Raw genomic sequence first — 11373 nt, 5'->3', positions numbered from 1 at the left:
TATATATATATATTTTAAAAACCATAATGAGCCCTAGCCAGTTTGCTTCAGTGGATAGAGAGTCGGCCTATGGACAGAAGGGTCCTGGGTTCAATCCCAGTCAAGGGCATGTACCTCGGCTGCAGGCTCCTCCCTGGCCCAGGCCCTGGTCAGGGCACAAGCAGGAGGCAACCAATCGATGTGTTTCTCTCACATTGATGTTTCTCTGTCTTTCCCTCTTTCTTCCACTCTCTCTAAAATCAATGGGAAAATATCCTCGGTTGAAGATTACAAACAAAAAACAAAACCATAATGAGACCCCATTTTACATCTACTAGGATGGCTGTGATAAACAAAAATAACAAATGTTGGCGAGGATGTGGGGGAATTGGAACGCTTATACACTGCTGGCGAAATGTAAATGGTGCAGCTGCTACAGAAGATAGCTTGAAGTTCCTCAAAAAGTTAAACATAATATTACCTTATGACCCAGCATTTCTACTCTTAAGTGTATACCCAAAAGAACGGAAAACAAGGATTTAAACACGTATGTTATTATGAATGTTTATACCAGCATTATTCACAATAGCCAGAAAGTGAAAGCAATGTTCAAGTGTCCATCAGCAAATGAATGGATAAACAGAATGTGGTCTATCCACACGATGGAATATTGTTTGGTCATAAAAATGAATGAAGTATTGATTTGTGCTATGACCCAGATGACATTTTAAAATGTTATGCTCAGTGAAATAAGCCAGACATAAAGGACAACTACTATATGATTCATTTATATAAAATATCTCGGGTAGGCAAATGCAGAAAGAAAGTAGATTAGGTTTCCAGGAGCTGGGGGGAGAAGTGCATAGAAAGTTACTGTCCAGTGGGTACAGAGTTTCTGTTTGGGGTAATAAAAAAATTGAAAATAGATACTGGTGATGGTTGTACACACTGTGAATACAATTAATGCCACTGAATTATACACTTAAAAAATGGATAAAAATGGATAAAGTGAAGGGGGAAAAAGGAGACAACAGCAACAAAAAATTTTGAAAACTTAAAAACAAACAGAAGAGTCATAACTGATATAACAGACCTAAAAAAGTTGAATCTTAAGCTGGTCAAGCCAAGAAGCAACTCAGTTTATGTTGCACAAACACCAAAAGCTCAGATAAGAGGGCAAAGGTAGATGTAACAACAGTAAGTCTGGTTAAAAGCCTGTTTAAATAGCCAAGACCTGGAAACAACCTAAGTATCTTTTGATAGATGACTAGATAAAGATGTGGCCATAAAAAATGATGAAATATTGCCATTTGTGACAACACGGATAGATCTTGAAAGTATCATGCTAAGTGAAATAAGTTAGACAGAAAAGGCAAGAACCATTTGATTTTACTCATGTGGGATATAAAAAAGCAACAAACATAAAAACAAAACAAACAAACTCACAGACACAGATAACAGTTAGGGTTACCAGAGGGTAAGAAGGGCCGGGTGAGGATGAACAGCATAAAGGGGGGCATAAAAATGGTGATGGAAGGAGACCTGACTTGGGGTGGGGAGCACACAACGCAATATACAGATGTATTATAGAATCGTAAACCCGAAACTTATTACATGCATGACATAACCACAGGGTGCTATAAAAAAGAACATTTAGAAAGTTACAGAGAGAAGTGAGAGAAACCAGAGGGGACAAAAGCAAAGAAAATAATTCGAGGAAATATTCCCAAGCCAAAGGATAAAACAGACTGTGCTGACTGGTAAGTGTGGGATGCAGAACAATTCTCCCCAAGGATGCCTGTGCCCCAGTCGCTGGAACCTGAGCTATGCTGGGGCAGAGGCTCTCTGCATGGGACTAAGGTTATGGACCGTGAGGTGGGAGAGCAGCCTGGTGGGCCTAATAAATCATGAGCCTATAACCGAAGCTTTCCCAGCTGAAGTCACGAAGAAAGAGAGAAACACCAAAAGCTCAACGTGAGACTGATCTGCCACGGCTGGCTCTGAAGGTGGAGCAAGGGGCCGCCAGCCTCTAGAAGCCGGAACAGCCTCAGCGACAGCCCGCTGGGAAATGGGCACCTCCGTCCTCCAGATGCAGGACACTAAATTCTGCCAACAACCTGGATGTCCCTGGGAACAGCTCCTCCCCTAAGACTTCAGTAAGGAAGGCAGCAACCTGGCTGCCACCTTCATTTAGCCCAATGAGACCCGCGCCGGATTCTGTAAGGCAATACTTTGGTGTTTTTGTAAGCTGCTAAGTCTGTGCTAAGTTGTTGCAGCAGCAAAAGAAACCTAATACAGTAGGACCCACAAAAAAGTCAGCATGACAGATAAAAGGAAATAAATCCGAAAGCACACCATTTCTGAGTACAGGATAAACAGACCCTCCAAGGCGCTAGACCAGCATTATCCAACACTTCTTCAGCACTTGGCTAGTGTAATTTAATTTAAATGGTCACATGTGGCTAGCGGCCTCCATATTGAACAGCATAGCTCTAGATAGAAAAAAGAAAAAAAGAGGTTTGTACAAAGGACCAAGCGTCAGAATGGCATTAGCCTTCTCTAGAATCCTACACCTACCTATCAATCAAGTGGGAAGGCACATTTTTTCAGATGTCAGTCTCCAAGAAGTTACCTCCCAAGTGCTTTTCTGCAGAAGCTGCAAAAGTATGTCCTCTACTGAGGCGAGGGAGTAACCAAAGAAGAAGACAACTGAGGTGGCAACATAAGAGATGAGAGATCCCAGGACAATAGCTGTGAGAAGGCCCGGAAAGCAGCCCGTCCAGGCTAAAGCAGCCACAAGGCTCAAGGCGGAGCTACTACAAGAAAGCGAAATTGACAGAGCATCTGATGTGTTTGAACATGATGAGCGATTTATAAAGGCAGGAGAATCTGGGACAGAATCAGGAAGAAATGCATAGAAGACTAAGCAAATGAGAAAGCAAGACAATTATGAATTCCGGGAAAAACAAAATGCTATGTATAAAAGAAGTTATCACAGTTTGATGCTTACTTACATAGTTAAAATAACCTAAGACCTAACCAAAATTATGGTAACTATACAAGGAAGACAAAGAGATAGGAAAGATGATTTTATTTTATTTTCATTTTTAAATGTTTTCATTGGTTTTAGAGAGGAAAGGAGAGAGAGAAAAAAACACACACATCGATGTGAGAAACACTGATAGGTTGCCTCCCATATGTGCCCTGACTGGGCTTCGAACCCACCACCTTTTGGTGTATGGGACGATGCTCCAACCAACTGAGCAACCTGGCCAGGGCTATGTTTACTTATATATATATTTTTAAAGTATTACAAAATAGTAAACCAGCACTTATAAAGCTTCAAAAACGCTACCCACACTATCTGTTACTAGATTTCCCGAGCTGAGGCCCCAGAGAACCTTGGGAAGGCTCACTGCCCAGCCAGCAGCTTCCTACAGTCCCGACCGGAGCCTGCTCACCTGCCGTCATGGGAACGACGTCTGAGCGCAGGAGTATCTGGATGCGGCCGGCTGGCTTGTTCCCAATCTTGATGTCCATGTACACCTGAGGGTTCGACCGGGCCTTTTTGGCAGTGGGCTCTCCCTGGGTGAAGAAGAAACCACTAGGTTAGAGAGAACTCCCTGAGCAGGGCAGCGAGTAGTCTTCTGCATACACACCCAGAACCCAAGTGCAGGGAGCAGGCTGGAGTGAGGTGCCGACAGGGGAGGCCTGGGCCCCGCTGGGGCTGCAGGAGGCAGAGGCCATGGCCAGCACGGAGTTGGACATCAGTGACAGGAGACCTCCAGCCCACAGGCATGTTATCTCATCACACTGGGCCTCAGACAGAGGCTTGCTTCACTCTCCCTGAAGTCACGTATAACACTGTTCTGGCCCAACACAACTCTCAACACCTTCAAACACCAGCTCCAGTCCACTCACCTTACTCCAGTTAAACAGACCCTATTATGTAGCACCATCCCCTCCTTCTATGCTTAGTTATGTGCAGCCAAAGGCTGGCTACCGAGGAAGCAAGGAGGGCAGCCCTCTGGCTTGGGTCTAAGTGCTCAGAGACAATGGAAGAGGTGGAGGGGACCTTGCCTTATCCCCAAGTAGACAAAGCTAAGCAGAGGACAAGGAGACACTTAACACAGCCATCATATCTGTTCCAAAGAGAAGTCAAAGATTCATAACGTGTCTGTGGTTCAGTTTAACAAATGTACTGAAGATACTATTTCTATCATTTGCTGCTAACAACAGCAGTAGCGGTAAATACTCACATACTCACTTGCCACGTACAGAATACTATTCTAAACGTCTTATGTATATTAGCTCATTTAATCCTCAGAACCACCCTAGGTCGGGACCACTACTATCACCATTGTATAGATGAGGAAACCGAGGCACATTGAAGTTCAGTCACTTGCCCAAGATCACAGAGGTGGTAAGCAGTACAGCTGGAATTCAAACCTAAGCACTCACACAACCCACCCAGTCCATGCTCTTAATCACGTCACCCCACCTGATGTTGTTATTAACAAGATGCACAATACAAGGCCCCTATCCTCACAGAGTTTGCTGCTTAGAAAGAGAAAGGCAACAAGCACTTGAGTAGCCTGTACAAAAGCAGAGACATAGAGGGAAATACAAAGCCTGGCGTTACGATGTGGGGACTGCAGTGTGGAGAGGGGAGGGGGCAGGGGCAAGAACTTGGAGAGACCCTCTTGGCCTTTACCTCGCGGGACAGGTGATGGGGAGTCAGAAAAGATATCAGTAGGAGAGTCAGATGATGGGTCTTGTGCTTTAAAAAGATCATTCTAGCCGTCTTTAGGAAAGACTGGAGGAGAGCAGGATTCTAGCCAGAAGAGTAGTTAGGGAGCTACTGTAATTATCCAAATGAGATGAGAGGCTAAATCAGGACGATGGAACAATCAGGGAGGGGGATTCAAGGGAGACTTAAGAGAAAAACTAGCAGAATGTGATGATATGTTGTCTCTATTTTAAAGAGGGGTCTAGATGATCTAGGGGTATTGCACTGGCTGCGAGGGCCATTCATATGCTCTGCTTTGTATCCAAACTTCTGGCCTGGGTCAACGTGTGGATGGATGGTGGCACGGTAACAAGCTTGAGAATACAGGAAGAACAGGACAGAGAAGGGAGAGCACCCGTTCTGGCAATTTGAAGCTGCCTGTGCGCTTTGAAGCACAATGTCTAAAGCTCAACACTAGAAACAGACCGGGGAGTCAGCAGCACCAGAGAGGCTGCGAAAATCAGACTGGCTGCCACTATTTTGGCCGAAAGAAGAGAGCGATGCCATGAGCCAAGATAGAAGCAACATTCACGAGGGAGGAAAGGCCTGAGAAGCAATGATCAGAGAGAGGTATGCTGAGAATCAGGAGCAAGTGCCTAGGCGCGTCTCTGAGGGAGCGGAGCGAGAGCCTCAGACCTGTGTAGAGGCTGCAGGGGTGGTACCACTACCGTCCTCACTCTCCTGTGTCAGGACAGGACCAGGAATACCGTGGACCCGTTGAAGAAGGAGGGTTGACCAGGAGGAGCACTCACTACCCTTCCTCACGGGGGGCAGGGGGGCCTTCCTCCTCGTCAGCTGCCAATCACAAATCAGTACCTAAACTGAGCTAAAAAGCTGACAAGTTCATTGCCCAGAGCACAAGGATGAGGCTTAAAGCCTCTCTCGTTAGTTCACTCAATAGTGCCTTCACCGAAGTACTAGAGGTCCCTTTCATCCTCTCTACTTGTGAATATATATTTTCAAGTTTCCATAAAACTTTAAAAGAAGGCTCCTGTGGAAGCACCGGCCTCCCCTCCAGAAGCGCGCCTTCCTCTCACCTCCTGCGCTTCTGCTTTGGGGGGCTCCGACCCCTCTTCCTCTTTATTCTCTTCCAGAGTCTTCCCAGAGAACTTCTTCAACCAGTCATCATCTGACCAAACTAAAGGGAAAGAATCAAACAAATGTCAAGAGAGTCAAGCTCGTCCTAGCCGGTTTGGCTCAGTGGGTAGAGCGTCAGCTCATAGACTGAAGGGTCCCAGGTTCGATTCCAGTCAAGAGCACGTACCTCGGCTGCAGGCTTGATCCCTGACCCTGATTGGGGCACATGCAACCAATGAGCCTCTCTCACATTGATGTTTCTCTCTCTGTCTCTCCCCTTCCCTTCCATTCTAAAATCAATGGAAAATATCTTCGGGAGAGGATTAACAACAACAACAAAAGAGATCCCAGCTATGAGCCCACTGCTAAGTAGCTGCTTTGGTCAGCAAAGTGGAACATACTCTGTGGCCCTCTCAGCCACAGATTCCGCCTGGGGAACTCCCAAGGTAAGACAAGTTCCCACTGGGAGTGTCAGCCCTGAGGTCCAGTGCTCAGCAGGGCTAAGGGACAAAGCCATGTCAAAGGGAAAAGTGTAGTTTTGCCAGTTCTGCCCTTGGTGGAACACCCCAGGAACGAGAAAACTGGGGAAGATAAGGGAGCAGGCAGGGTTTCTCCATAATGGAAACAATTACCCTGAGAAGCTCAAACTCTTATTCCCCACAAAGGTGGCGCATGCCCTTCAGCTACTCCTGTTCACCAGAAGTGCACTCAGCACCTGCCGGGAACCAATTCCAGCATGTCATAATTTTAAGAGTTCCATCAAAAGGTTGATGAGACTTGGGGACTCAACAGGGTTGAGTCACACATGTAGTCACCATCTGGGAATGGCTAAAGCAGGGGTGAGCAAACTTTTTGACTCGAGGGCCACAATGGGTTCTTAAACTGGACCGGAAGGCCGGAACAAAAGCAAGGATGGAGTGTTTGTGTGAACTAATATAAATTCAAAGTAAACATCATTACATAAAAGGGTAAGGTCTTTTTTTTTTTTAGTTTTATTCATTTCAGATCCGGCCAGCTGGCCGTAGTTTGCCCACGGCTGGGCTAAAGGCATTTGCCCAAACCTGAATAGGAAACTGATTGTGGCTGCCAGACAGTTAAAGGGCATCTTAATCTACATGTTATTGCCTCCTACTGGCCAAACACCTGAACAGCCATAGGCTATTCCCCCATTCTGACAATGGACTCTGTACCCTTTGAAACCTTACCCATTGAAGTGTATTATCTCCACCTTGCCTTAGGACAAATTGTGTTAATAAAAGCAAGGGTCCTAGACAAGGAGGGACTCTTCAGTTCCTTTAGCTGAAGGTCCTCTGACCCCCAATGCCTTTCAAAATTATATCTCATCTCCGGATTCTTTATTAGTCTCTGGATTTCTATGTCATATATGCACAGCGCCTTTTCCAGATTCCTGAACCCTTCTTGATGCTGGGACAAGAACCCCAGCATAAATGGACGTCCAACGTGGGGTTTTCTGAACCCTGGCAGCGACAACAACCACCCATTTCCAGGTAACAGGGATAAAAACGCAACTAAGGCCACACTGGAGGACATGATGGGGAACCTGTGGTGGCCCCACTCACCTGGTCTGGAAGAGCCTTCCTTAATCCTCATTGGTTTGGCCAAATTGACGCGAATCGTCCGTCCAAAGAGTTCAGATTCATTCTGAAAAGATGGAAAATTCAGCTGCTTAAACTCTATTAGGGTAAAAGAGTCAGACAGGTTTTCCATGTGCTTCAGATCTTTGAGGCATGCTCCAATTTGTTCTCCCCGAACCCCTGAGCTCCTACCAGTAAGCTCTGCACCCACCGCAAAGCAGCCCTTGGGTTGCAGGGAGATGTCTCCCTGGAGCCGGCCCATACCTCCTTCCTTGCAACGCCAGCAAAGAACTGTGTTACCAACAGTAACTTCGGGCTCAGCATTATGAAGGTAAATGCGATTTCCAAGTACCTGAGTTCACCTTCAAATGTCAAGATCAGCTTTGAAATGGGGAGAAATGATCTCTCTCTGATAATTGAGGAATATGTTCGGCAAACAGGTAACAGAGGCCAGGAATAAAAGAGAACCTTACTATCCAAAGATAATTAGTACCAGGAAAGGACACTTAATGTGAGTCCATTTAGAGCAGTGAAGAAAATTTTTATGGTAAAAAGTAAAGAAAAAAAGGTCTGACTCGGACTTTACTGTGATGAAACTAAAAATAATGAAAATATATTTCTTATAGTTCAAATTTAGGTTTATGCACGGATTTGCAGAACACATATTTGCTGATTAATTTGCAGTATATTTTCCAACAAAATTCTAAACCACAGTATGATAGGACACCTTTGCACTGCGTATCTGACATTAAAAGCACAGGGATCTCAAAGAGCGCACAAAAACTCAAGAACATCATCATTTTCCCCAAGGACCGCTCCAGGACATTCAAATCATTTGCATTAATAGCACACCCCATCATTATCCTTATTGAATTTCTCTGATCAATTGTCAACTGGTCTAACGCTTCATGGAATCCAGCCTCTTTTGCAAAATATGCAACTTCACTGTGCATAGTGTTTGCAACTTATTACCCTGGACATGGGGTAGTCAGTGAGACACTGACCAATAAGGATGATTAGTATTTATATTATTGTTAATGGGGACAGATATTTGAATGAGGATTAATCTTATAAGTGATTAATTCACAGTGAATATTTGTATGATGACAGTTTTTACTTCCCCATGCAACCTTGTAACTTTGGAGGTTCAGCAAACCAATATATAAACAAGGAGCCCTCTGTGCCACCAAAACCAACTTCAGGAAGAGTGAAGACTCCCGGCCATACCATGTTGTCGATGGCTGCTGCAGCATCCTGTCAAGAAAAGACAAAGTACAAGTTTAGCTTCTTGTGGTGTCTAAACATATACTCAGTAGCAAAAATAACCCCCACAAAAAATCACAACAGGAAAAAGTCACCCCTCTAGTCCCTGCCTAGGTTGCATGTGTGTCTGACAAAGAGCGCTTCCTGGCTGACTTTGGAGCTGGTGGTGCAGCCATTTGCCATCTGGTGGAAGGCATAAGAAATAACCACAGCGCTGCCAGGCGAGGAGGCCCAATGAGCGGGGCTGCAGGAGCTCTGCAGAGCACGAGGGGGGACCTGGCTGGTCTGCCGTGTTAGCCACAGTCTACGCTTTGATTAAGTGAGGGACGTGTTTCTTCACACAGCACTTCTGTCCTCTGGAAGCATCAGCACGAGGCCCAGAAACCTAACCAAAAGGAGCACAGCTCCCTCTGTAATCAGTAATAACACGAAGATGAAACATGGTTAACGGAATTTTCTCACCTCTGCCAACTCAAATTCAACAAAAGCAAATCCTCGGTGCTTTTCTGAAAAAAGGGAAAACAAAAATAAGTAATTACCCTTTAGGGCAAGGGGAAGATGATCACAAGGAAAGTGAAGCCAGTTACAAGCCATATCCAGACATTAGAAATTCTACCCAATCCCTATTGCAGAAGAAATCTCATTCTTTAATTTTTCCTAGTTTAAACATTTCAAGCTATATTACACGTTGCTTTTTAGTGAACATGGCTCAATAATGAACTATACTTTTAATCTTTAAAATAAGTATTCCAATTTTTCTACCAAAGACAAATTAAAACCTTAACCTCTGCATGCAAGGAAACTAGAAAAATAAAGCCATTTACTAGTAAACTATTCATTCCAACTATACATTGAGCACCAACTATACATAAAGCATTAACCTGGATAAGGACACTCATACTTTATCCTCAGGAAAATGCTGATCTATCTAGAAAGGCCAAGCATAGCAGGGTTAATTTAATTGACCAACTAACTTTAGAGAATCAATAGAGCCTTACTGTTTTTTACAGATAAAGATCCCAGGCTCAGAGAATTTAAAGACCTTGCTTAACAACCATGCAGAGTTGATGATAGAGCTGGCCTAAAACTCCAATCTTTAAAATAGAAAACTGAACTGTAACTGTGATATCTATTAAAGGAAAACTTACCCAGGTGCACAGAGGCCAGGCCCCCATTGTTAGGGCGAGGATGCCGTTTATAGCACAGCTGCCAAGATGGGAGCAGCTGTGGCGGGGTCCCCAGTAGATAGTTTGAAACAACATTCAGGTCCACTTTGAGCCCACGTAGCTCAAAATCTATCTTCCTACTGGGCTACTGAAAATTGTTTTATATCAAATCCAATAGATGGGACTCTGCAGAGTTATGTTCCAGTTCACAACCACAAGCCTCAGAACATTCCTTCTGCATCAAGATCACTGCCATGCTACCCTACTGAGGCACCCTCCAGAACTTTCCTACATACCAACCATATCATATACTGTGATAGGACTTAAAAAAATTTTTTTAAGTTATTTTCTCAGTAGGATTCTGACCATAAGAGACACTAAAAGGACTCACCTGTTTCATAATCCAGAGGAATCTGAATATCTGTGATATCTCCAAAAGGAATAAAAGCTGCATGAAGAACTTTGTCATCCACCTCCTCTGCAAGTCCACCTGCAAAGAAGCCAAGGGCCTTCTGAGCCACTGAACTTTATTCTCTTGAGAAGTCCCTGCAGCCCAGGTAGCATCCAGTCCTTCGGGTACATAAGTACTCCTTTCAACTGCTCCGTCACCCACACTTATAAATCACACTGCTCTCTTCACCCTTCTTGCAGGCCCTCACCGAGTCTCAGAATTATTGCAATAGCGTCTTAATTGATTTTCCTCTCCTCCACAGAGCTAACTGGACAGATCCTGGGAATGTGCAGATTTTAACCCATCGCTTCCCTGCTTAAACTCCTCCAAAGGTTTCCTACTGTCCTCAGGATAAAGTACAAACTCTTCAGCAGGCTTTTCATAACTGGAACCCTCCCCACCTCTTCAGCTGTTCCCCCTCTGCTTCCCCAACTCTCTGGGTTCCTCTCTGGGTTCCCTAAAATGACCCACCTGCTCACAAGTGTAAGGCTATTTCACACTTTTGGGCTTTTGCTCTTGCTGCTCCCTTTCAGTAAATACACTTGCCCCTATTTTGACCACCTGGCTGAAAGCGGATCATCAGCGCCAGCATCACGGCATCTTGAAAGTTTGCTCTCACCTCTCCAGACGGAGGGATCATTGCTCCCCGTACCCATGTCATCGATGTCCGTCCCCACCAAAGCACCCATCAAACTGTGCTAGTGAAGTTATTCTCACTTCTACCTGGCTAGTCTGCGGACCCCTTCCTTGGGGGCCTGGGTTGAGCCCCCGTTGCAAGCGAAAGTTGGTCAAATGAATGGGCGCGAGCATCTGGAGGCCCATAATATTCCTCTACCAAACCTCCGGGTCCAGAAGGTAGAGGGGTTCCTGTTAGGGGCTAGCGGGCTTGGAAGGGAACCAGAAAGGTCTTTACGTCTCGGGCTAACACCTGAAGCAAAGCAGTACCGCCATAGATCCCTCCTAGACAGCTACTCGCCGCCCCCCGCGTCTGGTCCCGCGCCCAGACCCCGCCGGGTGCCCGCGGCTGCTCACCCACGTACAGCACACGCTTGG

At 45.3% G+C, this 11373-nt stretch overlaps 1 protein-coding gene across 1 annotated transcript in view; it reads right to left on the bottom strand.

Annotated features, from left to right (window-relative positions):
- The window catches only part of PPIE (peptidylprolyl isomerase E (cyclophilin E)), a 14421-nt gene extending 3430 nt beyond the window's left edge, over window positions 1–10991 (bottom strand). The window contains exons 1-7 of the mRNA XM_014541602.1: window positions 10940–10991; window positions 10261–10359; window positions 9166–9209; window positions 8668–8694; window positions 7426–7507; window positions 5806–5906; window positions 3441–3564 (exon numbers count right to left, since the gene is read on the bottom strand). Of these exons, the coding sequence (XP_014397088.1) occupies window positions 3441–3564; window positions 5806–5906; window positions 7426–7507; window positions 8668–8694; window positions 9166–9209; window positions 10261–10359; window positions 10940–10976 (514 nt within the window). The 5' untranslated portion in view covers window positions 10977–10991. The remainder of the gene's footprint in view (window positions 1–3440; window positions 3565–5805; window positions 5907–7425; window positions 7508–8667; window positions 8695–9165; window positions 9210–10260; window positions 10360–10939) is intronic.
- Between the last annotated feature and the right edge of the window lie 382 nt (window positions 10992–11373).

The sequence above is a fragment of the Myotis brandtii genome, unplaced genomic scaffold (assembly GCF_000412655.1).
Source record: "Myotis brandtii unplaced genomic scaffold, ASM41265v1 scaffold274, whole genome shotgun sequence".
NCBI lineage: Eukaryota > Metazoa > Chordata > Mammalia > Chiroptera > Vespertilionidae > Myotis > Myotis brandtii.
Note: the sequence above shows the minus strand (reverse complement) of the source record. Positions and strands in the feature narration are given on the sequence as shown.